Here is a 25,928-nt window from a genome sequence, read left to right as displayed (position 1 = left end):
CTGTAGCGGTGTCACTGTCCTCTCTGGCATCTTGCAATCAGCTTTACCATGCAGAAGACGAGGATCGGGAATGTGATCCATAAATGTGACATTTCTCTTCTGTAGGCATTTATACCAGTTTAGCCCCCACCGTTACTTACCGTTTGATGAAAGGCAGGGAAGCGTTTACTTACTAATAGACGACGATTACGAATGTAGTTATGACAGAGAGATAGAACTCTGAGAACTTTGTACTATTTATTAGTTACAGGGTATTCCGATGTTTGTTACGTTGTCTGAACTGCAGGTTACTCACCCTCGACGAATACTTCGATCCACCAATGCCAGAGATCTTGAGCCCGCGATATCAAAAGTTCCAAGTTTAGTTCGTACAGAAAAAAGGATGCAGTCGACGAGGGCAGAATTGCAAGCATATAAAATAGCTCGTTGCGGAGTCATGTCCGTCGTTCTGCTTCGCCTCGATGCCTTCCACCCAGATAGGATTTCGTCATCAGCGACAGTTGGCAGTCCCTGCACGTTGGTTGAGTCTTCCATCTTTGATATTTGTGAATATTCCTGTTTCAAACTATTATTCGTTCAGGCCTTTGGTGACTAATGTCAGATAGACGGTTTAGGAGCTGCCTTTGTCAAAGAGGCAAAATCAGAGTGACCCTTGGTTGTACAGGCTAGGTGCTACTAGAAAGTTCATTGTGGAGCTGTCATTGACACCCATTGGGTGTGCATCGCCCATATTTGTCCATGGTAGGACAAATCGATGCTAACAAGAGTCTGTCAGCTGGCCGCCATCGTAGAAGAATAATAAAGGAGAGATTGGTGGCTATCCATTGTGTAACAACTAAATTGCATTCAAAGCAGGAGGACTTACTGATGAAGGCTATGACGGAGTTAGTCTAGCTGCTCGTTTAGATAGAGGACTACGTGGTCTTTTTCGTTCAGATTCTATACCTTACTTTAATTTTCTCTTTTGTAGCTTTCTGGTCTTTCCTCATCACTATCTTGTACACTGCTCTCTGAGACTGTTTGTACGAAGGTGCTGAGTGAATACCAGTTCAACAAGCTAAATATGACAAAGCGGTGTCGCAACTGCATTTACTTCAGCGCTCTGTATAGCGTTCGTTGCGGTGTGGCAAAATATCGTAGCAGTGAATAGTAGGTGGTTAACTCACTGGCTGAAAAAGCGTGCATTGCCACCATCTTGTGTTGAGACCAACTGCTTCTTCAGTACTTCCATACTAATTAATAGCAGCCTACTAGAAGTAGTACGTTATAATGAGAGTGATGGGTAATCTAGAAAAAGAAAAGAAAAAGAAAAGGATGTTCTAAGGCAAAGGCTAATTACTTACCATCTGTCTACTGATGCGAGTGATCCTGGCCATTATGTTCAACTGTGTACACACCAGTCTGATCCGACAGAAGTTCCGCGAGAAACAGTGCGACGAGGGTGCACGGCGCATCCTATATATACTGTACTGAGAAGCAAAAGATAGACGGATCACTCAATTGAAAAACATTTTCCCTGCCCCTGTTTCAGTTACAACAGTCGACATCACAGGAGATATTTGGGCCTGTTCGCTCGTCCTCTTCTTCCCTCGTACATAGCTCATAGAATACTAATGAGTAGTAATAAGTAGTATATAGACAATGAAGTCAAATAAATAGAGAATGGAATTAAGGGCCTAGATGATCACTGCATGTAGGTCTCATGGTGTGGCTGATACAGGCCACACTTCAGCTGCCTACCTACTCGGCGAATGAGGAAGGAACTTGCGATGCTCACGCACAAAGATGATCATGATCATACAACAACGAAAGGAGAGTTGCTTACAATACCTCTTTGAAGGCTACCCTTTTGCCCGATCTTTAGGTCTATATAAAGAAAAGGTTGAGGACTAGCATGCGCGACGAGAGATAATTGTTGTGGACTAGTAAACTGATATGTGTCTTTTTTGTAATATCGAAAGGAATGTCTGACTTGCGGTCGCGTCCGTCGCAAACCAGTCAGTGAGTAGTGAGTGGAAGTCGAATTAGATTTTTTTTAAAAAAAAAAGATTACCAAAAATATTTACGTAATAGAATTGTTTGTCCCGATCCATCCTCGAGAACCGGAGAATGTTCCGGATCTCAGGCAGGAAGAGGTCTGCATTGTCCCGATCCGTGTACGTTGTCACTTACATCTTGTTCATTCGTCTTCTTTCTACCCCGCAAGCTCCAGTTTCTTCTTTTAAACTCGCATAACGAACATTTCGCTATGTATAGCACGGCGTACAATATTAGGATCGTCACAACGAGAGCAAGACACTTGATTTCAGTTGTACTGGTTCAAAAGTCAGCATATTTGCCTCTTGATAACTATTCTCATGCTTAGAAGAAGCTGTTCATCACATAGTCCACCCTTTTTCCCGCGAGCATGAGCATGTAATATATATATGGTTGTCTTGCGTGCGCTGAATTGCGAATATTCTGCAAATGTATCTGAGCAAGCTCAAGCAACTTTCGTTTGGCAAAACATAATAATTTGAAGAATTCATGTTCGCAGGTCGCGTCAAAAACGCGTCAATCTCAACAACGAACAGTGGTGAATCCCTGGTGAATCCTCAAGAGCAGTATTTCTCTCCCATAAATTCTCAAATTCATCCATAGCATTCTGATACGGTCTGTTCTCAAATATGATAACACCGGAGGAGCAGAAGCAGGTAACGCGTAAGCTTACGCATTGGATAGAAAGCGAAAGCAAGATTGTGAGTTTTAGTTCCAGTTCTCTTTCCGTCATCGCCATCTACTCACGTCCGACGGCGTGCTGTAGGTGACTTATCGGACGGTGTCGAGAGAGATAGGATGTCATGTCAACGTAGCTAAAAAGTATGTCCACTTTTAGGGACTCGAAGGAAGATAACTGACTGCTCCATAGCATCCTGCTGAGACACTTTGAAGCCAACCCCTCACTTGCGGCTACATACCTCCTGACTGGACCTCTTCTCTCCAACTCTGTTTTGACACAAACCACCATCCAAAGCGGCACGACTTCGAAAGACGGGAAAAGTTTGCGCGACCTGGGAGATGGGATGGTGAAGATTGTGGATATGGACCAGAACTCTGATGCGGGGGATTCAGATGTTGAGGGATTAGAGTCTCAGTCTCAGGGACAATCAAAAGCTCAGCGGATAGGATTGATGGGTACCGACGATGAAGATGAGAGGATGGATGGGGTGGGTAACGATAGAGGTGCACAAGTAGGGGACGGAGGAATCGGTGGTGGCAAGAGGTTGGGCGAACTTGGGTTTAAGAGAGAGAGAGTCAAGAGGTGGGGAGTCGTACTGGCAACTGCCGAGGCGCTTGAAGGTAAGTTATCCACTGTCATTCTGATTATGTATGAGGATTGCCAACTGATAAATCTATGTAGAGAAAAAGACACTTTTTGATGAAAGCGAGCTGAATATCCATATTTATGCTCTTTCACCCGCTCCAGTCAAAGTATGTCGGATGTGAAGGGCATGCTTGTGCAACTTATGCTTACCAAAATCTACCAGGATCCGGCGCAATTCCTTATTGCCAGTCTTGAACTGCATGATAATGCGAATATGTACAACTCATCCATCTACGGTTCAATTACTGGGCACGCATTCAAACCGTCTGCCAAACCAAACCCCTTGGCCCCCGCCAAACCTCCTATCAAAGAAGCCGCAGCCCCTTCTATTTTCGCTCGAGGTCCGAAAGAAAAGATGGTCAAAGAACAAACCAAGAAAGAAGTTAAGAAGCAAGGCTCGACCAAGGACGTTAAAGATGAGCCGTTACAGGTAAGAGTCTGGTCCTATGTACAGTTTATGGTGAAAATGCGAAGTGCTTATAACTGAGCAAATAGTCTCGCTCGTCCACGTCTGCCACTACTGCTCCTGCAAAAAACAAGGCCCAACCACTCAATAAATCCAATAGCAAGAAACGTGTCATCAATTCTGATACTGAAGAAGACGAGCCCGGGCCTGCTAAAGCCAAGGCATCAACACCAACGTCAAAGGGTGGAAGCAGCAAGACAGCGCTCGAACCGACCTCTTCAATGGTGGCCAGGGAGGACAAAGCAGCGCTCGAAGCTATGGCTGGTATGGACGTCGACTTTTCAGATAATGAGGAACCTTTGGCTGCGAGACCAAAGGCAAAGGAGGAGGCGAGGCCGTTGAGAAAGAGTGCTACTGGAAGGAAAGTCCGAAGAGTTAAAAAGACGAAACGAGAAAAGGATGACAAGGGATACTTTGGTAAGTGACATTTTTTCTTTAAGTACGAATAAAGGTGAGCAAAGTGCTCATGACGAAACAGTATCAAAAGATTACTGGACCGACGAGTCATACTCCGGTGAATCCGAACCGGAACAAGTTGAGACTCAGCCGAGAGCCCAACCGGCGAGCAAAAGGGGAGGTAGTAAGCCGCCTATGAAGGCTCGAGAATCAGCGTCGAGCGTGGGGAGTGGGAGTGGAGCGGGTGCAGGTGGTAATATGAAGAAGTCGGCGGGTAAACCGACTGGGGGGCAGAGTACGCTTATGGGTTTCTTCAAGAAAAAATAAGGAGAGAGACAAGGGAAGACGTTATTGAGACTGGGGGTATACCCTTTGGAAAAAAGGATCGGTACATGTATGAGAAGGCGTATATCCTTTATGTTCATGGTTGGTGTTACTGCAGACGTTGAGCTGAAAACTAATACATCCTTCCAACTCGAGTCGAGGTCGGCGATTCATTCTTCTCTCTCGACTCAGAGCCGTGATTTTCAGCACGAAGATACTCTCAAGCATTCCAGCTTGTTCATCTATTGCTCTACATCACGCCACATGATCACTACCAATACAGTACCATCGCTCAATTTTGAACGTGCTAAAAATAAACCGACTGATATTTTAAGCTTTCAAAAAAGGCAAGCCACCACAAATGAATATACCCAAGTTTTATCGCCCTGCGGCTTCGGCAGCGTCGTCAATCCCCAGCGACTTCTTTCGTTCTGTCCATTCTGCTGGGCAAATTCCATGGGATCATTGCAACCCTCATCTGTCCAACAATTCCTTCACATCGCCTTCTACTCTCAGCGACACTTACGCGACATCTTACAGTGCCCAACACCCTTCCGCCCCACCTCTCAATTCAACTCCTCCAACCCAATGGACATCGGCATCAGCAAGTATTCGATCGGGACCAGATATCATACGCCCTGGTGATCCAGCTAATGGCCCACCATTCTCTCGACCGGTTAGACCGTCCTGGGCTTCGAAGGACGGTTGGCATCCCAAGGGAAAACCGATGAGTAGACCGGATGAGTTGGATAGGCAAACTATCTTGAATAGCCTTTTCAACACGAACATACCGCCTCCAGTTGAAAAGCCCGAGGTTTTGACACCGGCATCGATAGCTACCCAAGGGCAGCCATATGGAACTGCATCATCCACTTTCACTCATATACCGACCACCATGTCAGCACATCCGACATCGAAGGGGTATGCACCCAGCGGGGTATCAGGGCCTAAATCGACAAATTTAGCCTCCCGATTACTCCAGCTACGGGGACAGCAAGCCTCTCAGCCATCCATGTATAATGGTTTCACTTCAAGTTCTTTATTAACAACGGGCACCACGCTGCCTCCGGAGCTTGCCCGAACGATTGGTATAAAGGGAATAGGAAGAGTAGTGCAAGTGCCTTCTTTGGGAGATGGAAAAGGGAGATCAACAGGTTCGATATGGATGGAGCCAGCACCGACTTTGGGGCCTCCGCCATTACTCTGGGAGCCTCAAGAGACCGTAAAGGATATGTGGACCCAGTGGTTGGAGTCCCATCGAGACCTTGCCGACCGCCAGACAAAGGACGCCGAAACTGCTGCGCAACAGGAGATGAGTAAGTGGAAGCGAAGTACGAGGAATAGAGATGATGCGTGGTTAGATGTGGCAGAGACGTTTGGCGGAACAGCTGAAGTAATTGCGAGTACGCGAGACCCTGTGCTGTTGCGAAATCTCAGTGAAATGAAGGACAGTCTTATGGGATTAAAGAGGACGGTGGAAAACGAGAGGGCGACGACGATCGGGATGGTGAGGAGTATGGAACATCAATTTGAAAGTGTGAGGAAAGGGAGGGAGTTTGGAGATCTTTTGGGAGATACTCTTAGCAAAGGTGTCGACTTTGGTAATGCGAAGAATGTATGGGAAAATGCAACTAAGCTGAGTAGAGTGTCACAAAGTGGTAAGTCTGTATTGTTGCTTCTGGAGCTTGTCCAAGCTGATAGTCAGTAGGTGAGAGAGAAGCATCGCCATGGGATAGATTCATGTCAAGTTACGAAATAGATGGATCGCAGAGCCAACCCTCGCATTTCCCCCCTTCTAATGGAGATTCCCTCTACTTACAGGACTTGTCACCACCGTTCCACTCGGGACTTGGTTCGCATTTGCCCACCGGAAACAGTTCGCAGCATACATCATCTCATTTTGGCAGCTTCCGTGACAACTTCCAACAATTTCCGTCTTTGGGAGGATTCGCTCAACGGCACCAACCTTATTTTGGTGATTCATCTGGCAGTTTCGGTCAAACATTTCAGCAGCCATCTTCATTAGATAGATTCCCTCAAAAGCAATCTTCTTTCCCATCGTACGGTCACCCACAACGATATTCATCGATACCGCAATTCAGCCAACAGTAGCATCAACGTTATTATATATCGAAGTTGTTTTAGTTGTGTCTACACAATAAACTCGTCGGAAAATATTTAAATTCTCCAGTTACTGATCATGCTTGGCCGGTAGTATAATACATGACTAGGCATTAATTCAACTGATCATGCATCGGGTTTGCTGAAACAATGGCAATGGCATGATCATGCACAAATTGGTTCACATTGATGCTTATCTTGTATGGTCATAAGATTAGGCCACGGCGAACACAACGTCCTTCAGAGGCATACCCCTTTTGACGGGAATCCCAATTCGCATTTATCCAGCTGCTGGGCATAGCTTGTTTGCTTCTCTGCGGCTGGGCTTTGGCCTGAGCTCTTGTGATTGAAGCCATGGTACGAAGATGGTCAGCCTTGTTAACATTTCTTTATTATTTCACTTACATGGATACTACCGAAAATGTTTCTATAAGAGAAAACAGATGCTTGACTACTGTATGTAGAAGATAAAGAGCTGCTGAGTAAATGAAAGATCGGTTAAGTAAATTCGAAGTAGTACAAAGTCTGACATTCGGAGACTGTATGCAAGACGAAGAACTAAGGATCAATGGAAGGACCGTTGGAGGACTTATGAAACTGGGAAGGAAATAAGAAAAAGGAAGTGGACGAATGCGAAGCTCACACAACAATGACCATCCTTTCAAGCGCTCCTTGTCATTGAAGTTGATGGCTGCATAAAAGAAACAAGTAGTTTGCGAATACGCAGGTAGGTCTCAAATTGTTTTTGTCACCTTACTGTCATTCAGGTTCGAAATATACACACCTGCCTTCAATATATCAGCTTTCATCCCCACAACGACTTCACAAGACCACAGAAAACCATTACCATATGTCGTTCCTCTTTACTAGACGCAGCTCGGTCCCGCTCTCCTCTGCTGGAATCCCTTTTCCTCCCGGCCCCCGAGCAACAGGATCTTCATTTTCCTCCTTCTCACGCCCCCAGCATATATCTCTCAACTCACCAGTATGGAATAACCCCTCGAACTCTTCCGGTAACCCAACCAATTTCTCAATCCCTCAGCAACAGCCTTTTAATGGGTACGGTGCTGGTCAAAGCTTCTATAGTAGCCAACCATCAGCCGCACCAACCTATTTTGGAACGAGAATAGGTGCCCCGCCGAATTTTAGGGTTGTACAAGTCCCTGCGCCTTGGGTTCCTGGTACCAAACCTAGTAATTTGATGAACAATCAGTCAGATACGACGAACGATCACAATCAGAAGACAAGTCCAAAAGAAAGCACTTTCTGGGACAGTCCTACGCAGCAAAGGTCGTGTACGCCTGGTAACTCAAGGTCAGTGAAGGACATGTATAAAGATTGGCTAAGCGGCCAGGCGGAAGACGCGAGATCCATTGTCAATGAGTGTATTAGCAAGGTGAAGCAGAGCCGCTATGAAGTCGGCGGCAGTACTCGACGCACAGACGCAGTGATGGGTGAAGCAAAAAGAATTTCGGCATTCATAAGCACTCACGTGGCGCAATTGTCTGATGCATCTCTGGAAACTGATGTAGCTACTCTTTCCAGCCTGGTGGATGAGATATCACGAGACTTGGAGGCGGAGAGGGTCTCAAGGAGAACATTGAACGACAACCTGACTAAGACGACCAACGCAGTCAATCGAGCACATAGACTGGCAGAGGAGAGGACAAAGGCTGATAGTGATCCCGACTTGGCGCGGTCGAGGAATTTGTGGCAAACTTACAAAGAGTTCGTGCCAAGAAGTGAGAAATGTGAGTGCAAACATCACTACGATTAATCAAAACGCCGTAATGATTTCCTGATATTGGGCCTGTAAATCAGCGCAGGCATTACGATCTGATTGGGAAGTCTTTATGGACAGTCGAAAAGACGAGACGACGGAAAGTATTCTTAGTCATGCGGACCAGAAGGCTTTCTTTCCGCATCACGCATCAATGAATAGCACTTTTACCGGCTCAGGGACCTTGCCATACACTTATTGTTCAGGGCAGTCCGAACCATTCTCTCAAAGGTTCGCCTCGAGTTCCGTTCGTGGTCCCCCTCCATCTTATAGGCAGCCCCGAACCTTCCAAAGTAGTATGTTTGGGCGGTAACGGTAGGAGAGCATTACATGCATGTGTGTGATGAGTACAGCTGATATGACCAAGTTATGAGTCATTAAGTAGTCTTAAAAGTTTTTGAGTGGCGGTCTCACGAATACGTACATTTATCTAGTAGGCGCTCAATCCAATAATCCCTCCCAAAAGCCGATCGTCCCATTATGTCCTGGTTCGACATCTCGCAGGCTCAAGAGGCGGGTGACGAGTGAGAAGATCTCAAGATTCTTGAAGCCTACAGAAGAAAAAGCAGGAATTAACGTCTCGTATTTGATCATTTTATCTAACCCTATTGCTTTGCAAGCCTACAAGCAAGCAAAAGAGAAAGAAGTGAGATATGGAAAACCTACTGTGCAAAACAGGAGGATCATGAGAAATGAACCCTTTGCCCATATCTTTCAACGTTCGCGCAAATGGGCCGTGAGCGAAGAATATAGCTTGCATGTCGGCGTATTTGTTATCTACGCCAGGAGTTGAATGGTCAGTTTTTACCCCCTTTCATGCGTAAATGACTGTAATTCGAGTGCATCAGTCTTGGACTTACCGTAACCATGGTTTCCTCGCGGCTGATAATCTCCTTGGAAGAGAACCTCGTGCTCGTGCTGTAAAGAGATCAGAATAAAGCTCCTTATAAGCGGAAAATTGTAGCACAAGCTTACACGATCAGTCACCGCCCAACCTATATCCGGTACCACATAAATGGGCGCAATTCTCCTCCCACCAGTGAAGTGCCAACGTTGGGGCATGGTATCGGGGGTGTAGACTGCAAATGTACCGTTGGAAGCTTCGGCGGCTGAGAGGAGACGGGAGAGGTAGAGAGAATGATTGGAAGTGGGAGAGAAACGGAGGCCTACGGATGGCCAACCTGTAGGGGTGGTTCAGCCGAACGTCCAAGAATCCCCGGAAGGAAGACCTACCGTCTTTATGCTCGATAGCTTCTATTCCGTCTTCTCCCAGGATATCGTCTAGGTATATAATTCTCTCGTTACTCGTTCCCGTCATGCCTTCCCATATGTCAGCCCTTTGCCTCGGCTAAGCTCATACATCACTCACCGTGATCCGAAACGATCAACAGATCTACCACCCCGGTTAGGTTTCTCTCTTCTAACCCTCGCAGCAGACCACCAACCATCTCATCCATCATTCTGAGTTTCTCCTCCACTTGGGGTGCATCAGGGCCGTGGCGATGGGCAGATTGGTCGATCTCGGGAAAATAGGAAGCTATGAATTCTGGGCGAGTGGGAAGGGGATGGTCGAGGTAAGCGAAAATTTGCGAGAGTTTTGACGAAGGTGGAAGGTTCTATATTGAAGTGAGTGAATGATGGAATGTGAATGTGGAGCAACCGGCTTACGCGATATGGTACAAAGTAACTTGGAGAGGCACCGGCTCTAGTCACAGGAGGCCCTGGCCTTGTTCTTATTCAGCAAAGTACTGTTTTGAGATAAACTCACCACATGATGACAGCTGCTTTTCTTCCGACTTTTTCTACTACCTCCCAAATAGGTTCACCCCACCACCACCTACTATCCCAACTTTTACTCTCCTCTGTATAGACAAACTGCGCCCCTTTGTTCTCCTTTTCATCAAAGAGTGGATCCCAGAAATCGTTCGCCACGATCCCATGCGATGAGGGGTAAAGTCCCGTCATGAGTGACCAGTGGTTCGGGAAGGTTAAGGTGGGGAAAACGGGCTGCATGCTTTCGGCTCGGAGACCCCATTTGGAGGAGGAGAGAAAAAGAAGGTTGGGTAAGAGGTGAGCATGTGTGGAGAGGTACGATGAACGAAAGCCATCGAGGGAGAGGAGGAGAATTGTGGGGTGGAATGGATGAGTGCCGTTGGTTAAGGTCGGGTGTCGGTAATGGGCGTGGGGTCTGGCAGAGTTGTAAGTACTTGCGACCAGGTTGACAAGGATAAGTAAAGGTGGTACAGCAAGTAGATAAAGTAAAGGTTTGGGTAGCTGGTCGTTTTTTAGCTAGAGTCGAAACCCATTATAGTGCACTCACCGAGAAGCCAGAGATGGTAACCCATCCTCTTCCACGCCTTAGCCGGTGATCATATTCCATCGGCGCAGATGTTTCGCCCAGCAACATCGCATTCTCCGACATGTTTTCTAAAGCCTCACCTTCTATATAATCTATGTGAAGAACGTTGTTAAAATCATGATTACCTTCTGGATCTGAGTTTGAATGTTCCCAGACGTCATCAGGTTCGATGGGTGCTCGAGACTCTCGGATGGACGGCATCTTGAATCGCTGTGATAATTTCGATCGTGTATTCCGCGTATTCTCAGATCAATATACTGGCTACCTTGAAAAGTTGTTATGGGTCTGCAGGCCAGATGCTACAGCATAGTGATGAGGCGTGGAATGTAGCTTGTCGTCCAAAAAGACAGCAAAGCATCTCATCTTCCGTCGACGGAAGGCGGTTTGTTGACAATAAAGGCGCAATTAGCGGAATCAGAATTTCATTACCCTCCACCTTGGAAGTGGATTAGAAAGTGGAGGCGCCCGTAATCTGCCGAGTTCCGATGCATTGTTGTCAGCTAGACATCCTTCCTTCTATCTTATCGTTATCTAATATAGCGATGCCTATTTCCTTTTCCCGCCTTGCGATTGCACTGGGAATAGCGTCTATCATCCTCCTCCCATTCGCCTATGCCTCCTCAGGCGACCGGAATCCCACTTTCCAGCACTGCCTGAGGGGTTGCGCTGCCACCTATTGCGATCCCTCTCAGCCTCCTATCGCCTTTTACCTCAGGCTCTTTGGATGGACGTGTGCTGAAAATTGCGCGTACCATTGTTCACATAGCTTTACCGATAAAATTGGCCCTGGCAGTCGGTATCACCAATGTACGTTCCCTCTCCACCTCGTCGGCTGTCGTTAAACAAAGTAGTCTACGGGAAATGGGCGTTCTACCGTTTGGGCCCTTTCCAAGAACCTTTCTCGATTATCATGTCGCTTGGGAATCTGTTGGTTAACCTTCAGGGGGTTTCCGCCGTGAGACGACGAATTAGATCGGAGAACAAGCTTCGAAAATGGCTCGTCTCGTTGGGTTTTGTGCAGGTCAACACTTGGATTTGGAGCGCAGTGTTCCATGCAAGGGGTAAGTATTCATGAACAAGATCCAAGCTCATAGTTATAGATAAACCTTGGACGGAGCGCCTCGACTACTTCTCTGCAACCCTCACCATCGCCTTCACCCTGCTCTACTCTATTATCCGTATTCTCCACTTCCAGACACCCCTCTATACATCCCGCTTCCTTCTCCCTGCTTGCGTAGCCGTCGCTTTACTGGTCCTCAGCCATTTCAAGTATATCCTCTCTTTTCCTCTGGGCCAATTCCCGTACGGCTACCACACAATGTTCAACCTCTGCCTCGGACTTATCCATAACTTGCTTTGGGTTCTCTGGTCATTCTCTTTCCGTTTCCCTTACCCTACCCTCCGTTTCGGCCGCTTTCTTTCCCTCTCCTTCCCTTACCCATATCCGCCGCACAACCCATATAAAAATCCGTCCCCCAAAGAATCTTCCACGCCTGCCGTTCTTGTTGGGCTAACGACCCTCGCCATGTCGCTCGAACTATGGGATTTCGCCCCTCTCTTCCGGGTGATTGACGCACATTCCTTGTGGCATACAGCGACGATCCCGCTGACGATGGGGTGGTGGCATTTTTTGATGGCCGATGCACTGGAACTGGAGGGTAGCTTGATGGGTCAGGGAGGGATGGGTGTTGGGTTGCTTGAGGAGCCTATTGGACGCAGAAGAGGCGGAGGACCGTTGGAGAGAGATGCGGACATGCCAATGACACCGACGTTTCAAGAGCTCGATTCGGGTCGCGTGAAGTTGACGAGTTCTAGTCCGAGCCCGGGGACGAGGATGCGTATCAGTCCCAAGTCTTCAGAGTTCAAGTGAAAGGGAAGAAAAAGGTATCCGTATCCGGCAAAAAGGAGAGATTGGAAGGAGATTTTATGAAGGAAGGGTGTCGTGGTGTGAGGAATTTCCCACAATTTCGGACCTTCGTTCTCATGTACCGGCGCATGGCATTATCACTCTCTGGACTAATCAGAAATCCACTAAGTTGTGTCTGTTGAAATTGAAATCGAGCATTGAATGCTGTGTTAACAAGATGGGTTAGGAAGGTGGGCGCTTTGTCGCCACAAGTCCCTCCCTCCTCCTCTCGGTCCCGATCCTTTGACGTTCACGAGTGAAATGGCTAGATGAGATATATGAACTCAATAAGAACTATGCAGATTGTAATAAAATAGATGTTGCATCTCCGGGGAAATCCAAATTTAAATCCAAATGCACAAAATCGGACAAGCAAGTCTCGCATTAAATTAAAAACTAGCTTTTTGTGATTGAATGATTAAAGCCGAACATTACTAGAGATTTTTAAAAAAATGTAGTTTTTTCCGGGTGGGGGGGTATACTTGTACGACATTTTTCCCTGTAGAAAGAAAATGCAAAAAGACATCCTCATGACACATATTCACACATTTCCCGCCTTCCCTTTCTCTGCCCTCTCCGCGAAAAAGTGCCCTCATCTCTTTTCCGTAGCTCGCCATGCTCGCCTCGCCTCGCCCTTTCCATATGGTCTCCGCTCTTCTTCTCCTGCTCTCATCGTCTCAACCCTAACGCCTAGCTCCTGTCCCTACTCTTGAACTTCTGTGATGACTACCGTTCCCCGTTTGTTCTGAAGCACAACCTACTGCTCGGCACGATCAGCACTGTCGTTGATTCGACGTTTACCCGATTGTTTGACCTACCTTGGACTTGGAAGAACCTCGGATCTCGGTGGCCTTGCCTTTGCCCTTGGCGACACCCTTCTTATAAGTAGCCTTGTAGAAACTATCAGATATCAGAGTCAGCCAATGACAGGTGGGAAGCAAGACGAAACACGTACGCGATGAACAGGACGAGGTAAGAACCCAAAAGACCGCAGCCGAAAAGAGCGGCACCCTCGCTACCAGCACAGTCACCGACCGCAGGAACTCCGTACTTGAAAGCAAAGTGGCTGTAAGCTATAGAACCAAAACAATGGTCAGCACGTATCCTAAAGCACAACCAGGTGGAGGGAGGAGAGAGATGCCCGGGAGGAAGGGGTGAAATGTCTAAGTAATAATCTAAAACGAGATGGGGCTAGGGGACAGGGGACGGAGGATGAATGTAAAGAGGATAAAAAAAAAGAAGTACTCGAAGGAGAAATAGGGAATAAAAGGTTGGGGTACTGGTTGTGCGAGTAACGATAAGAGAATAGTAACGTGCTTGCGAAGAAAACGATGAAAAGGTCGATGATGAACTGAGTAATTTGAAGGGTGGTTAGGTACTTCTTCCACTGTGGTCAAGGTTTAGCTGTGATTGAAAAGGTTTCAGAAATTTCGGGACGTACCCAGATCTTGGCACCGCCGGCGGTGGCGTAGTAGTAGTAGTACATGATAACGTGAACAGTGAGGTTAAGGGTAATGACGACCCATTGAACCGAGGTCTCGCCGTTGAGCTGGGTGTAGCAGAGGACGGCAGTAGCGGCGTGGTGGAAGACATGAAGGAAGGCTAAACAAGGTTGGCTTGGTGGGACATATGCTTCAAAAATAAGACTTACCAAGAGGCTTCTTCTTGAGGACGAGGAAGACAGTGTCGATGAGCTCAACATACTTGAAGTAGTAGTTGATCATGTAGTAAGTGACCAATCGCTGATTTCGCATGTCAGCGATGCTCCGTCTTCTCAAAGGCATACAACGCGTCAAAACTTGAATCACGCCAAACTTACGGGAGTGAAAGCAGAAGTATTGCAAATAGACCAGAAGAAACCGTGCTTGAGGAAAAGAGGAATGCTATACAGGAAAAGCATGCGTTAGAAGCTGCAGACGAACGCGCCGGATGTCACGTACATTTCTTCAAGCATCAACGCAAGGAGAAGACCAGAACCGAGGGTAAGGTAGACATTGTGGATCTGGAAGGGAATCTTGAGCTTGAATGGTTGTCGGTTCCTTCAGCGAATTGTTAACCCTATCCCGCTCCGCTCCAACGCGCACCGACGCACTCGCTCTCCCACGTAAAACAAAAGCACAGAAACTCACTTCATCATCTCCCGTCCTCCAAAGATGATCAGAAGGTACGTGCCGACAGCAGCGACGACGGCCTTTTGGGTACTGAGAGGAGACTCTCCGGGAATCCAAGTCCTGTATCCCAAAGCGGGATGGGGGAGGTCGAGCGCGTCCCAAACCGAGGTAATGGCCGTGTAGACGGGACCGGGTCCGGGAGTCCAGGCGTCGAAGGGGAACATGGTGGGGGATGAGCTGAAAAAGAGTGTAGGAGTGGGCAGCTGCGGAGGGGTCAGGAGAATTAAAAAAAAAATGGGCAAAAGAAGAAGAGAAAAAAGAAGGAAAAAAGAATGAAATAAAACGGCTTGGAATGGTCACTGCCCGCCCCTGGCATGTTTTTCTCGCGCCAGGCGGTCCGTGCGGGTCGCGCCCATGTAGGCTCTAATCACAGTTTCGCCCACTTTGTAATCATTCCTGACAGGCACAGCCACGTGGAAGAGGGTTTGTAATGAGTAATACAAAACTTTTGTAATCAAATTTAATTAAGGCCGTTTGTTGCGGCTTAAAAGAAAAACACAGACACAAACGCGGTAGAGCTCATCGCTCGAGCCTCTCCAGAGCGTGCTCCCGGCAAATGAACGCCAATTTACCGGTTGTACTTTGTGTGATCAAGCGATGGCGCATGCAGAATGGAATATGCAGTGTCCAGCAGGGTGTAGGCTGTTCAAGGCAAGACTTATCGCCACAGCAAACAGATTCAAATACAAAAACGATTCATAGTAATATAATCTACAACACTATTCGGTTAAGGGCAACGCTTGAAGTAACTAAACCACACAGTCAGCTCTCGTCCACACGCAGTCTCAAAACAATGGTGGGAGAAGTATCAGGTATCAGATTGTCCGTTTAGAGCAGCGGCCTGCGTCCTTAATGTCAAGTCTCGTAGACAAGGACAGGACGAGACCCTGGGTCAAGAGGTGCCATGGGGTAATAAACCACTCTTCACTTATACTTGGAGCTCGGGCGAGTAGGATAGGGTAGAAAAAGGACTCACAAGGCTTGACGCTGCTGGTCCCCTCGTTGCAGCTGAATGTTGAAAGACAAGATGATGAAGAGGAGAAAGAATAATGAAGAGACCGGAATTTGGGCGAAAGCAGTTTGATGGGAGAAGTTTCGACGGAAGCAAACACATTGTGCCCTGTGTGGTGGAGGCGGCGGTCCCCACCAATACATGTAAAGTCTTACTTCTTGTCTTCTGTTGCAGTTCGTTTGTTTTTGTCGTCGATCTTGTTGTCAATTCGTGCATCTTGACATTACGTCTCCGCAAAACCGCAGCCACCATGCTCATAGGGCAGGTATCCAGGCTCTCAGCCATCCCACCATTAGCTCTCCAGCACACTCTCCGACCTCTCCACTCTTCAAGCGTGCTCGCAGCTGGCGGCAAGCGTCCGAAACAGTCTCCTTCACATTCTCGAAACTCTCCCAGACAAAAGCCGGATTGGGAAAAAAGGGGTAGTAATCGGGGTCGTTCCGAACAGCCTAGAGCAAGCCGCTTTGGCTTAAAGTCTTCTGGGACAACTTCATTCCGAAGCGAGCCACCTCGAGCTCGTCGTGTAATCTCCGATTCATCTAGTGGCTCTTCTGCAAGCATTACCCCCAAAGGCCAACATGTGCCCACATCCTCCCGTCGTTTACTACCTTTCTCATCTTCTGATACCATACCCAAGCCTTCTCACCGATTCAAACTCGAACCCGCTACTATGCCACCCAATCTGACACCCAGATCTTTTAACAGGGATGATGGCGTAACGGAGGAGTACATTAACGGTTTGCCTGCGTACCCCACACCTCCAACGACGCTCGCAAATGAAGAACAAGCGCGGCCTCGAACATTTGATGATTTTGGGCTGGAAGAGGGTTTGGTGAAGAGTTTGAAAGGGCTGTATGGTGAGGACGGGAAGACGACACCGATCGAGACGTTGAGTTTCCATCATTTCACCCAGCCGGATATCGCTTCTGCGCCAATTGGCTCTCAGCGAGTCCTCCTCGGCGCCGAAACAGGTAGCGGCAAGACCGTCTCTTATCTCATCCCTCTGTTCCACCACCTTAAGCGTACCGACCCCGGACCGTCTGTCACTTCGTCCTTTTTCGCCGACAGTGAAAATACTCTCCATCCGCGATCAATTATCCTCTCCCCAACTCATGAACTTACCCGACAATCAACTCAATTCGCAAAAATTCTTACGCATAATACAAAACTCTCTGTTCATGGGATGAGTTCGACAGTGTCGGGTGGGGTGGGTGAGAAGCGAGGGAGTGTGGATGTTTTATTAGGGACTGTGGGGAGTTTGAGGCGGATGTTTGGGATGACAAGGAGTGAGGAAGAGCAGGAGAAAGAGGATTATATCAGGGGGAAGAGGATATGGCAAGATGAGCAGGAAAAGGGGATGGTAGAGGGGGATAAGGTGGAATGGGTTGTGATTGATGAAGCCGACGTCTTGTTAGGTGGGTTCGGTAGCAGATATCGTTGACAATACTGATACATCATGTCGTAGGTCGAGAATTCTATCTGGACACTATCTCGGTTCTCTCTCAGGTCAAACAGGCCAACCTTATCTTATGTACCGCCACCCTTCCTCCATTCTTGATAAACCTCCTTACCACCAACCCGTTCTTCACCAAAAAGGAACCTTTCATCCATTTGCTTTCTCCCGGTTTACATAAACTTCCTCCTAAACTTCTCACTCGATTTATTCGTCCGTCTACGACCGGCAACAAACACGGCGACGTCGCGCATCAAGTTCGGCTCACGTTAGCCGAGGACGCCAAAGCTGCCAAAGCTGAGGGAAGGGAAGGCGAGGAACCGAGCAAAATTGTGATTTTCTGCAATTCTGATAAGCAGGTGGAGCAGGTCTCTGGGATCCTGGGAACGAAGAAGATTGATTGCCTCGCATGGACTGGAGCTGGAGAAGAGCGCCTGAGAGGTCGGAATGGGTCTTTGAACGATTTCCTGCAAAGACCTCATCTCCCAGGGCACGAACCCCCTGCTCCTCTCCCAAGCTTGGAACCGAGGGAAACCAAGCCGATTTTCCAGGACAAGAACGGTACCACCCCAAACGTATCCCAGGTTACGCGCCGTCGGGTCCTTGTGACGACATCTCTTCTCTCACGAGGATTGGATTTCCACCCGTCCGTGTCATCAGTGTTCCTCGTACAACCACCAAGGGATGTGTTGGATTTCGTCCATCGTGCAGGTAGGGCAGGACGGGCAGGCAGACCGGGAAGAGTAGTTGTCTTTGGAATCGATGAGGGAGGTACGCTGGGTGAAGGGGCGAAGAATAATAAGGGTGGGAAGGGACAAGGACCATTGAAGAAGGATGGGAAGACCGCGTTGGGCGATAGGTTGAAGGATGTGTTGGGAAAGAGGGAAGTGGTGGGTGCGATGGGGAAGAGAGTGCGGACTTAGATGTGCGGGACAAGGGATTAAGAAGAGTGTTAATCGAGAAACGTTGGAACGGCATGCAGCACACTGTTCACATCGTTCATTGATACCATATTCTTCCCAGACACTTTCGCAGTGGCGCTTAGAGTTCGTATTTCAAAGGTAAGCGCTTCGACTCTTAAATAAATGGGCAACAACGACCTGACAAGCCGTCTTAACCAGAGTTCATGAGCATCTTTTCCTTGACACTTCGAGGAGTGCGGCTTTGACATCATTATCTATACGATGCGGAAAGGGTGATAAATTAGATGAGACGGGGTATCGAATATCATGGCATGCCATGCTTGCTGCTATTGATGCAGTTATAACAGAGGATCTGACCTTACTGACAGACATAGTATAACCTGCTTACTCACTTCGCGTCACCTTCTCTGGTATTGATCGCTGGCCCTTCATCGCCATAGATTGGATCCTTGTCAAACCACTTCACTCCTTTCACCGTCTCCCAAGCATCGTTCTTCTCCCCATCTTGGCCTGTACACATATCCCAGTTCTTCGCTCCGATCGGATAACTTCCTACCATACTAAACCCTCCCTTATCTTCGATCATCGCGTGAGCAACTCCGGAAGGGACTAGCATGGCATCCCCCTTCTCCACATCAATTTCGGTCCTGCTCTTGTTCTCTTCATCCCTCGGCCCGCCAAAGCAGAGCGTTCCAGCACCTGAGACGACGACGAGCAGTTCGTGAGTGTTGGAATGATAGTGGTGCTGTCGATACATTGGGAATCGCCATGCGGGTTTAACGACGCCGACGGAGGAAAGATGTTTCTCCACCTGATCTGCAGTGAGAGAAGACGGATAGGCGGAATGGTAGATAATCAGAGGATGGCGATGAAGTGCGGTGTTGGGGAAGTTTTGGTAGGAGGGTATTTGTTTCTTGGTGACCCGGAGAGTCGATAAAGGATTAGGAGTGAGCGGTGACATGGTATGTCAGATGTTCTGTAATGTTGAAAAGCCGTGCCGTTTGATACGATGTTGCTATACAATAATACTAATAGATAGTCACAAATGCAATCAAAATAAGGACAGTTGGTTGCTTCATCGCTGAACGAGTGTGCTTTTGTGGGGTGCAGCAAGCGTGGAAGAGTGCTGATTATCTCTGACGTCATGGATATTTCTCGCTCTGTCAGTTCTCGGATTGTTTGTAGCGCGCCGGGCCCTCTTATTGTATCCCGTGTGCTTTTTAATTCTGAAGAATGTCGCTGTATCTGATTGATCTCAAACAATCCAACATATAGGCGCCATCTACACTTCAAGGCAGGCCCATAATATCTAACAAACAAAGCATGTGGACGCTGCACCAGCTAACAGAGAACAAAGCCACTCGCAGCACCACTGGCTCGCCATCTCGATCTCCATCCCCTTCCGTTGCTCGCAAAAGAGCCCGTCTTTCGTCCAGCTCGCCCAAAATGGCACCGAGTTTAGTGAAGAAGGAGGTTGAAGAAGTGAGTTCTGGGAAGCCAGACTCTAGCAAGCTGGAGGAGGGCGGGGACGAGCCAAAACCAGATGTAGAAAGAGAATGGGAAGGGTTTTCTAAGGATGTCCTGGAGAAATGGCCTGCATTGAAAAAGAGAAACTTCTGGTGCATCCAACGGCATTCTGCTACAGGTTAGTTCGTACTTTATTGGATATAATCTTGGGAACTTGGCAACAAGCTTATACAGTGGTAGCACTGCATTACGACTTGCGAATGCATCTCGATGGGGTTACTGTCTCTTGGGCTATCCCTAAGGGTCTATTAGGTATGCAGAAGCGAAATTCCAACCCATCGGCTAGCATCCACTAAGATTTCAACATTTGTAAAGGCATTTCAAAGAGTGGTGAAGCACGTAGGATGGCCGTCGAGACAACATTGCACCCTCTTTGGTATACCATACATGAAGGTCAGCCTTTAAACTGTAAGATCCTATCAAGTATTTCGCTAATTAAGCCGTTTTAGGATCGGATGGCAGGAGTAAGTACAATGGCTACAACCGAATATCTGAGACTTCAGGCTGATCGGAAGCGTTTTTATCGTTGGCCACGAAGCGTTCGGACAAGGTCGTCAAGGTGGGACTCGTAAGTAATCTAACCTTTTGCACATGAAAAAAAGCAACATGCAAGCTTATTCACGATTAATCCAGTTCTTTGGGATATTGGGGAGTACACTATCGATCTCCCCTCCGGATACATACCCGATCTTGATACAGATGAAGAAGAAGAAGCGGAAAATCGTAGAAGATTCAAGAAAAGACGGAAAGATTCCGAAAGGTGAGAGTGTCTGATAATGCGCCATACAGTCTCTTGCTTGTTTGGTCAATATTGAAGGTCAACTTCTGATTTTTTGTGGTGGATGATAGTGATGGACGAGAAGAAGAGGACAAGTTTCGGAACGCGCTGCATAGACATATCGGTTTTGGTAAGTCAAGGAGTATGCACTTTACTTTGAAGGGAGGCAAAAAGGTAAGCTTTCTTCATTCAATATCCATCCAAAGTGTCTAAAACTAACTTCAAAATCTCTGATCCTACCCTAGATGACGAATCACTGTACGCATCATCTCTGATCTTCAGAGTGGACATTATGAGCTAATAAGAAGGGTTTTAGCGTTCATCCTTGTCCTAAGCAGCAATCCCTACAAGTACAATACCGTTAGCCTGGAAGGAAAAGAAAAAAAGACGTGGTTCATTAGTCTTCCCCGAGGAGTGGATAGCTATCCGTGGGACCAGGGCGGGGAAGATGGCGATTTCTATGGAAGGAGCATAAAAAGTGAGCGCTCTTTTGATGTGCCGAGTTCGTCCTTTCCTGCTTCGCCCAGCTTCCGCTTCTCTTCCCATATTGCACCACACATGACCTCTGGGGAGCTTAACTGATCATGATGACTCGTTATCGTAGGCGGTATGACCTTTCAGCAAGTATGTCAGGGATTAGCAGATGATTCGTCTCAATGAGGAAAGGAGCCTTCAAACAAGCAATAAACCCTCGCGGACTTGCACAACGTGAAAAGTTCTACCTGCCCGAACGGCTCACCTGTTCAAAGTTACCAGCTGGTCCGATTTCAAATACGTTTGTGGGCCATCGATGACCTCGGCTTTCACCATATTGCCATGCTTGATTATCGATGATCATGATTGGTTTGGCGATGCGGCAGCACTAAATTACAAGTCAGATATATTCGCGACCACTGTGCTTGTAGATCTCAAGGGGTTATACGAGAGGAGCCTCGGCAGGATGGTGAATGCGAAGGCGAATATTTCATGACACAGGTGTCGTTTGAGCTTTGTGTATCAGGAGTGCATTGCAAAGGCTGCAGGAAGGGTGTTGGCATGCAATAAATAGGAGTCCCATAGGAGCTCTTGGCGGCGTATGGATGATCTGAAAGACAAGATTAGCCAAGCGTGCACGTTTCACCTATCAACGGTCGTCAACTAACTCTTTGTTACCTTACCATTGCCCTTATCGTTTGGAGCTCGAAAATCGCACAGGTTAGCTTGAGAGAGGAGGAACGAAAATGAGGATGTCTAAAGTCTAATTACCTCCTCACATCATGAGCCTTTTGATATGTTATGTGTTGACTGAAAATGTTCAGATTGGGAACTCAAATTCGTGCTTTTTTTAATAATATAACGAACTGATAACCGAGCTTGTGTATCCATTTGTGCAGGTACAACTGCAGTAGTTATACAGTTATTTGCTCCTAACAGTAATTCTCTAAACTTACTTTTTTTACACAAGTCTTCAAACATATCACTATGTCAGAAAAATTGTACTTCATGACAGAAGACCGAATTGAGGCTTCCCCGAAGATGTATCTCTCGAGGTACCTTGACCTACAAATTCGAAGACCAAAACCTGGGCAAGATTTAAATAGGAATAAGAAACCTCTAGAGCTTAAAAGCGATTCTTGATGCCGGCATATCTTGTGCTGCGGAGGGTGTAGAGGAGTCATCACTCCTATAGGCAACAGTTACGTACATGCCGCCGCTACGGTAAACGAAGAGTAGCTGAACGCCCGCCCGGCGATGAACGTTTTAAAGAATGATAGTCGTCGCTCCTTCGTTTTTTTGAACATCTATATGGGGCTTATTGACGAATAGAAAGCCAACTGATAGAAAGAGAGATTTCAGAGGCTATAACTGTCGTCGTCACAGCTTCGTTCACACATGGCAGTTTTCCTTCAAATCCTTGTTGTTGATCTATGACCGCTTTATTTCCACCACTTCTTTGGGATGGGGAAGGGGCGAGTACGTTCCTTCAGGGCGTTGAGGTCATCTTAATCGTGTTCGTTCTCTATTATCTGGGGCAGTCACGTCATGCAAATGTAGGTAGGGGAATGTTCATGGGGACCCCTTATCGCTTGTCGTAGACGAGACGATCTGTGATAACGCAGGTGGCTTGGTTAGGAATTTGCTCTTGGCTTTTTTTTTTGAGGCCAGTCCTTCTGCGGCACTGGCGGGTGTCCCTGTTCGTGTCACGGCGCCCCGAAAGAGATTGTTTTGCACTTTTCGAGAAGAAGACGCAGCATCCTCTCGTCCATCCATCACTCAAGCCTGATTTTTCTCCCCAGTAATTACCCCTCTATAACAATAAAATTGATCTAAAGATGGACGTCGAACAGCCTCGCTCATTATCTCTCATATCTATCCTTGGAATTCACCAAAACCACTGCAAATGCATATGACGAAATGTCGTCCTTACCGCCCCCTCGCTAAATAAATCTCGGATTCACAAAAAAAAAACCTTTTCAAAGTCCCGTAAAAATTCAGGAATCATCCCCCTGAATTTGAACACTTGCCGGCGGTTCATTCGTCAAATCCCCACGCGATGAAGGAAATTGCCGACATGCGCGTTTACTTTAGCTTGAAATATACTTTCGTTTGACGTTTGGACTGTTTGACAACCATCTCGCAGACACTCGTTCCTCTTTTCGATGCGAGGATGGGCGGGCCCCAGCTCCCCGCAGATAATCCGCGCCATAGATGTTAACCTGACCCCATCTCCCCATCGTTAATGTAAAACTAAAACTAGATCAAATCTCCTCCTTTTTCCTTCTTTCGTTCTTTTTCTGTCAACAACAACAATCCCGTTTAACATTTACCTAACCCCACGTAGAAAGCCATGGTTGCTGCAGTTGCTAATGAAGGAGGGGGTTTGGAGAGCTGGGCCGACTGGTTCAAGAAGGACTATCGGCGTCCTATCTTTTTTTGCGCCTTGATCAGTATTGCCCCAGTCGCGTACGGTTACGATGGTACCTATTTCACTTCTTTGCTTGAGACACCTGTCTTTGGTAAGTACCTTTTAATCTTTCGACTGCAAAAGCCAAAAGAACGGGTGCTAACGGGTTGTCAAAGTTGAGCAATTCGGCGATAACACTGGCAATGGCACTTATGCTCTTTCAAGCAGCGATCAGTCCCTTTGGGTTTCTATCATTCAGGTCGGTGAGGTTGTTGGTTCTTTGGGAGCTGGTCCTATCGGGTGAGCCGCGCCTTATCAAGTATGGCGGAGGAATTATTAACTGACATTGTTTTTTGAGTGACTACTCTGGTCGAAAGGGTGGTATCTTCTCTGCCATCGTCCTTCTCGCCATTGGTGTCGTCCTTCAAATGATCATTGTCGGCAGCTCCGCGTATGTCTTTTCTCGTTTTGCTTGATACACCTTGCTGACCTCGTACAAAGTCTTCTTACTGTTGGCCGTCTTATTGCTGGTATGGGCATTGGTATCATTTCCAACGCGTAAGTTTCGATAATGGAGCTCCCCCAAATGGCGTGCAAAGCTTATTCTACGCGTCGATACAGTGCTCCTCTTTATTTATCAGAAATCCCTCCCATGGAGATTCGAGGTGCTTGTGTCTCAAGGTCTGCTTTTTTTCTTTCTTTTTTTTCTCCTGAAGACTCAAGTTGTACTTACGTATAGGTTTTAGTTGGCAACTTATGCTTGCGATTGGTCAGGTTATCGGTGCCGGTGTCGGTTTGGGAACACATACCATGTCTTCCACGGCATCGTGGCGTATCCCAGTCGCGCTCAACTTGGTCTGGGTCGTCCTCCTCTTCGTCGTCCTCTTTATCGTTCCCGAATCTCCTCGATGGCTTCTATACAAGGGCAAGGAGGCCAAGGCTGAGCGGGCTCTTAACAAGATCCACGGCGGTTCTGAATATAGGGATGTTTTGGTGTCTGAGCAACTTGCGATTTTGAACAAGTCTAGGGAGGAGGAGGCCGAGGCTTCTAGTGGCGAGTCCAAGTGGAGTGATCTTTGGAGTACGTTATAATGGGATCTCTAGGCGTTAATCGAGCGGCTGCTAACTGTGCGCTTTGTCAAACAGAGAACCCTGTCGAGCGCCGAAAGTTCTTCGCTACTGTCGGTATCCTCGTCTCGCAGCAGATCTCTGGTGTTCAATTCATTTTCTCCTACACCACCACCTTTTTCGCTCTCGTCGGTATTTCAGATACCTTCATCATCACCGTAATGCACCAAAGTCACAACGTGTTAACGGGCTTTTGCTGACAAATTGTATAGATCATTGTCGACTGTATTGAGGTCCTTGGTGTCATTGCGAGTTTCTTCGTTGTCGAGAGGTGGGGTCGACGGCCTTTGCTTATCTACACGTACGTTTTCACCCTGGTTGATAAGGGTGATGTGGATATTGACTTGTGTCGCAGTGGTATCTTCATGTTCATCACCCTTCTGATTGTCGGCGCCATGGGTGCTGTTTCTGGTCAGGGTGACCGGTTTGAGCCCTACTTGGCTGACCACCCGTCGCTCGGTAAGGCCGTTGCTGCCATGATCTGTCTTTATGGTGCGTCTATCCTTACGCATCGCCTTGTTCTCGAGACAGTTTGCTCACATTTTACATTTAATTTAGTGTTCGCCTTTAACCTTTCTTGGGGTCCTCTCGCTTGGGTCGTTGCGGCCGAGATGTCTACTGGTCGAAACCGTCAGAAGCACCTTTCCATCGGTACCGCCATGTTCTGGGTCTCCGCCTGGGTTGTCACTTTTACTCTTCCGTATCTTTTCCAGCCCGACGAAGCTGGTTTGGGTCCTATGATTGGTTTTGTAAGTCCCAGTCCTTTTTTTCGCATATGCCTTTGCACTCATGATGCTCGCGGCTAATTGACATGACAGATCTACGCTTTCGGTGGATTTCTGTCGGTTGCTTTTGTCTACTTTTTTATTCCAGAGACCCAGGGCCGAACCTTGGAAGAAATCAAGTACGTTGGCTCTCCGATTCCATTCTCGTTCTGTACGTTTACCAATCGTTTTTTTTTTTTTCTTCTCATAGCTTCATGATGGAGGCTCGGATTCCCACTAGACAATGGAAGGGCTATGACCTCGCCACAGTTGTTGCCAGGGACGAGAAGAAGATTACGCGTGGTGAGGCTGAGCACCTCGAAAAGGTAGACGAGTTGGAAAGACCTCAGAATAAGAGGTTTATGAGCTTGTTTGCTGCCGATTCTGAAAGCTCCTAGGCTCTACATAGATCTGTAAACGTATCGTACCCGTGATTGAAAAAAGAGATCCATCTCAAATGTAACTTGATGTAGCGCTTGAATAGACTGGTTCTAAAAGGTCAAAGGGGAAATTCGAACTGGGCCAGACTCGGAGTGGTATTTTGATGGATGGAATGAGCATTTTGGTCAAGT

At 47.4% G+C, this 25,928-nt stretch overlaps 10 protein-coding genes and 2 pseudogenes across 12 annotated transcripts; 6 read left to right on the top strand and 6 right to left on the bottom strand.

Moving 5' to 3' along the window:
* The window catches only part of CNC00150, a 2,650-nt pseudogene extending 650 nt beyond the window's left edge, over positions 1 to 2,000 (bottom strand).
* A 553-nt stretch (positions 2,001 to 2,553) lies between these two features.
* CNC00140 (expressed protein) lies at positions 2,554 to 6,816 on the top strand. Its single transcript, XM_024656645.1, has 8 exons — positions 2,554 to 2,738; positions 2,804 to 2,859; positions 2,909 to 3,339; positions 3,401 to 3,471; positions 3,528 to 3,794; positions 3,860 to 4,247; positions 4,309 to 6,208; positions 6,259 to 6,816. The coding sequence occupies exons 1-7, from the start codon at positions 2,667 to 2,669 to the stop codon at positions 4,551 to 4,553; spliced, it is 1,530 nt and encodes a 509-aa protein (XP_024512343.1). The 5' UTR covers positions 2,554 to 2,666; the 3' UTR covers positions 4,554 to 6,208; positions 6,259 to 6,816.
* CNC00135 (hypothetical protein) lies at positions 6,282 to 7,576 on the bottom strand. Its single transcript, XM_024658915.1, has 5 exons — positions 7,519 to 7,576; positions 7,315 to 7,455; positions 7,077 to 7,268; positions 6,924 to 7,010; positions 6,282 to 6,868 (listed from the first exon to the last, which is right to left on the bottom strand). Exons 2-5 carry the CDS (start codon positions 7,326 to 7,328, stop codon positions 6,865 to 6,867), a joined length of 297 nt encoding a protein of 98 aa, XP_024514255.1. The 5' UTR covers positions 7,329 to 7,455; positions 7,519 to 7,576; the 3' UTR covers positions 6,282 to 6,864.
* Positions 7,383 to 8,787, top strand: CNC00133 (hypothetical protein). The gene is made up of 2 exons (XM_024658914.1): positions 7,383 to 8,422; positions 8,493 to 8,787. The coding sequence occupies exons 1-2, from the start codon at positions 7,522 to 7,524 to the stop codon at positions 8,762 to 8,764; spliced, it is 1,173 nt and encodes a 390-aa protein (XP_024514254.1). The 5' UTR covers positions 7,383 to 7,521; the 3' UTR covers positions 8,765 to 8,787.
* On the bottom strand, positions 8,167 to 11,139 carry CNC00130 (hypothetical protein). The gene is made up of 10 exons (XM_569375.2): positions 10,772 to 11,139; positions 10,220 to 10,725; positions 10,120 to 10,177; positions 9,821 to 10,067; positions 9,685 to 9,771; positions 9,427 to 9,632; positions 9,312 to 9,369; positions 9,118 to 9,228; positions 8,876 to 9,002; positions 8,167 to 8,804 (listed from the first exon to the last, which is right to left on the bottom strand). The coding sequence occupies exons 1-9, from the start codon at positions 11,009 to 11,011 to the stop codon at positions 8,893 to 8,895; spliced, it is 1,623 nt and encodes a 540-aa protein (XP_569375.1). The 5' UTR covers positions 11,012 to 11,139; the 3' UTR covers positions 8,167 to 8,804; positions 8,876 to 8,892.
* A 192-nt stretch (positions 11,140 to 11,331) lies between these two features.
* On the top strand, positions 11,332 to 13,018 carry CNC00120 (manganese ion homeostasis-related protein, putative). The gene is made up of 3 exons (XM_569373.2): positions 11,332 to 11,617; positions 11,662 to 11,871; positions 11,911 to 13,018. The coding sequence occupies exons 1-3, from the start codon at positions 11,353 to 11,355 to the stop codon at positions 12,678 to 12,680; spliced, it is 1,245 nt and encodes a 414-aa protein (XP_569373.1). The 5' UTR covers positions 11,332 to 11,352; the 3' UTR covers positions 12,681 to 13,018.
* A 17-nt stretch (positions 13,019 to 13,035) lies between these two features.
* On the bottom strand, positions 13,036 to 15,118 carry CNC00110 (fatty acid elongase, putative). Its single transcript, XM_569369.2, has 9 exons — positions 14,846 to 15,118; positions 14,657 to 14,755; positions 14,536 to 14,599; positions 14,368 to 14,458; positions 14,158 to 14,318; positions 14,034 to 14,103; positions 13,672 to 13,789; positions 13,535 to 13,616; positions 13,036 to 13,476 (listed from the first exon to the last, which is right to left on the bottom strand). Exons 1-9 carry the CDS (start codon positions 15,049 to 15,051, stop codon positions 13,474 to 13,476), a joined length of 894 nt encoding a protein of 297 aa, XP_569369.1. The 5' UTR covers positions 15,052 to 15,118; the 3' UTR covers positions 13,036 to 13,473.
* A 984-nt stretch (positions 15,119 to 16,102) lies between these two features.
* CNC00100 (RNA helicase, putative) lies at positions 16,103 to 19,105 on the top strand. The gene is made up of 3 exons (XM_024656644.1): positions 16,103 to 17,314; positions 17,365 to 18,413; positions 18,474 to 19,105. The coding sequence occupies exons 1-2, from the start codon at positions 16,150 to 16,152 to the stop codon at positions 18,273 to 18,275; spliced, it is 2,076 nt and encodes a 691-aa protein (XP_024512342.1). The 5' UTR covers positions 16,103 to 16,149; the 3' UTR covers positions 18,276 to 18,413; positions 18,474 to 19,105.
* Positions 17,349 to 19,312, bottom strand: CNC00090 (conserved hypothetical protein). Its single transcript, XM_024656643.1, has 2 exons — positions 18,668 to 19,312; positions 17,349 to 18,601 (listed from the first exon to the last, which is right to left on the bottom strand). The coding sequence occupies exons 1-2, from the start codon at positions 19,234 to 19,236 to the stop codon at positions 18,580 to 18,582; spliced, it is 591 nt and encodes a 196-aa protein (XP_024512340.1). The 5' UTR covers positions 19,237 to 19,312; the 3' UTR covers positions 17,349 to 18,579.
* Positions 19,313 to 19,503: 191 nt separating this feature from the next.
* Positions 19,504 to 21,790, top strand: CNC00080 (expressed protein). 3 transcript variants are annotated; one of them, XM_569362.2, is made up of 10 exons: positions 19,504 to 19,920; positions 19,983 to 20,054; positions 20,118 to 20,195; positions 20,252 to 20,266; positions 20,341 to 20,370; positions 20,436 to 20,562; positions 20,652 to 20,754; positions 20,826 to 20,838; positions 20,897 to 21,058; positions 21,185 to 21,790. In XM_569362.2, the coding sequence occupies exons 1-10, from the start codon at positions 19,599 to 19,601 to the stop codon at positions 21,238 to 21,240; spliced, it is 978 nt and encodes a 325-aa protein (XP_569362.1). In that variant the 5' UTR covers positions 19,504 to 19,598; the 3' UTR covers positions 21,241 to 21,790. The 3 variants fall into 3 exon arrangements, with proteins under 3 accessions (XP_569362.1, XP_569361.1, XP_569363.1); XM_569361.2 differs by having other exon boundaries at positions 19,977 to 20,054; XM_569363.2 differs by lacking the exon at positions 20,826 to 20,838 and having other exon boundaries at positions 20,652 to 20,710; positions 20,919 to 21,058.
* Positions 20,641 to 22,363, bottom strand: CNC00070 (annotated as a pseudogene).
* An 802-nt stretch (positions 22,364 to 23,165) lies between these two features.
* On the top strand, positions 23,166 to 25,834 carry CNC00060 (sugar transporter, putative). Its single transcript, XM_569359.1, has 12 exons — positions 23,166 to 23,576; positions 23,641 to 23,764; positions 23,823 to 23,915; positions 23,966 to 24,022; positions 24,086 to 24,145; positions 24,211 to 24,545; positions 24,611 to 24,750; positions 24,805 to 24,893; positions 24,948 to 25,084; positions 25,151 to 25,341; positions 25,411 to 25,496; positions 25,568 to 25,834. Exons 1-12 carry the CDS (start codon positions 23,408 to 23,410, stop codon positions 25,752 to 25,754), a joined length of 1,668 nt encoding a protein of 555 aa, XP_569359.1. The 5' UTR covers positions 23,166 to 23,407; the 3' UTR covers positions 25,755 to 25,834.
* Positions 25,835 to 25,928: the final 94 nt, after the last annotated feature.

The sequence above is a fragment of the Cryptococcus neoformans genome, assembly GCF_000091045.1.
Source record: "Cryptococcus neoformans var. neoformans JEC21 chromosome 3 sequence".
In the NCBI taxonomy this organism is placed as follows: domain Eukaryota; kingdom Fungi; phylum Basidiomycota; class Tremellomycetes; order Tremellales; family Cryptococcaceae; genus Cryptococcus; species Cryptococcus deneoformans.
Note: the sequence above shows the minus strand (reverse complement) of the source record. Positions and strands in the feature narration are given on the sequence as shown.

Coding starts and splice junctions, on each gene's coding strand:
- CNC00140 (XM_024656645.1), top strand. CDS start 2,667: ATGATAACACCGGAGGAGCAGAAGCAGGTAACGCGTAAGCTTACGCAT. Junction 3,795..3,859: donor TTAAAGATGAGCCGTTACAG/GTAAGAGTCTGG, acceptor CTGAGCAAATAG/TCTCGCTCGTCCACGTCTGC. Junction 4,248..4,308: donor GGATGACAAGGGATACTTTG/GTAAGTGACATT, acceptor ATGACGAAACAG/TATCAAAAGATTACTGGACC.
- CNC00135 (XM_024658915.1), bottom strand. Junction 7,011..7,076: donor ACATTTTCGGTAGTATCCAT/GTAAGTGAAATA, acceptor TTCAATCACAAG/AGCTCAGGCCAAAGCCCAGC.
- CNC00133 (XM_024658914.1), top strand. CDS start 7,522: ATGTCGTTCCTCTTTACTAGACGCAGCTCGGTCCCGCTCTCCTCTGCT. Junction 8,423..8,492: donor CGTGCCAAGAAGTGAGAAAT/GTGAGTGCAAAC, acceptor CCTGTAAATCAG/CGCAGGCATTACGATCTGAT.
- CNC00130 (XM_569375.2), bottom strand. CDS start 11,011: ATGCCGTCCATCCGAGAGTCTCGAGCACCCATCGAACCTGATGACGTC. Junction 9,772..9,820: donor GTTGATCGTTTCGGATCACG/GTGAGTGATGTA, acceptor ACATATGGGAAG/GCATGACGGGAACGAGTAAC. Junction 9,370..9,426: donor GTTGGGCGGTGACTGATCGT/GTAAGCTTGTGC, acceptor ATCTCTTTACAG/CACGAGCACGAGGTTCTCTT.
- CNC00120 (XM_569373.2), top strand. CDS start 11,353: ATGCCTATTTCCTTTTCCCGCCTTGCGATTGCACTGGGAATAGCGTCT. Junction 11,618..11,661: donor TGGCAGTCGGTATCACCAAT/GTACGTTCCCTC, acceptor TAAACAAAGTAG/TCTACGGGAAATGGGCGTTC. Junction 11,872..11,910: donor CGCAGTGTTCCATGCAAGGG/GTAAGTATTCAT, acceptor TCATAGTTATAG/ATAAACCTTGGACGGAGCGC.
- CNC00110 (XM_569369.2), bottom strand. CDS start 15,051: ATGTTCCCCTTCGACGCCTGGACTCCCGGACCCGGTCCCGTCTACACG. Junction 14,459..14,535: donor ATACTTCTGCTTTCACTCCC/GTAAGTTTGGCG, acceptor ATGCGAAATCAG/CGATTGGTCACTTACTACAT. Junction 14,104..14,157: donor CCGGCGGTGCCAAGATCTGG/GTACGTCCCGAA, acceptor CCTTGACCACAG/TGGAAGAAGTACCTAACCAC.
- CNC00100 (XM_024656644.1), top strand. CDS start 16,150: ATGCTCATAGGGCAGGTATCCAGGCTCTCAGCCATCCCACCATTAGCT. Junction 17,315..17,364: donor TGAAGCCGACGTCTTGTTAG/GTGGGTTCGGTA, acceptor ATCATGTCGTAG/GTCGAGAATTCTATCTGGAC.
- CNC00090 (XM_024656643.1), bottom strand. CDS start 19,236: ATGTCACCGCTCACTCCTAATCCTTTATCGACTCTCCGGGTCACCAAG. Junction 18,602..18,667: donor ACCAGAGAAGGTGACGCGAA/GTGAGTAAGCAG, acceptor CTGCATCAATAG/CAGCAAGCATGGCATGCCAT.
- CNC00080 (XM_569361.2), top strand. CDS start 19,599: ATGTGGACGCTGCACCAGCTAACAGAGAACAAAGCCACTCGCAGCACC. Junction 19,921..19,976: donor CCAACGGCATTCTGCTACAG/GTTAGTTCGTAC, acceptor AAGCTTATACAG/TGGTAGCACTGCATTACGAC. Junction 20,055..20,117: donor TATCCCTAAGGGTCTATTAG/GTATGCAGAAGC, acceptor ACATTTGTAAAG/GCATTTCAAAGAGTGGTGAA.
- CNC00060 (XM_569359.1), top strand. CDS start 23,408: ATGGTTGCTGCAGTTGCTAATGAAGGAGGGGGTTTGGAGAGCTGGGCC. Junction 23,916..23,965: donor ATCATTGTCGGCAGCTCCGC/GTATGTCTTTTC, acceptor CCTCGTACAAAG/TCTTCTTACTGTTGGCCGTC. Junction 24,751..24,804: donor CAGATACCTTCATCATCACC/GTAATGCACCAA, acceptor CAAATTGTATAG/ATCATTGTCGACTGTATTGA.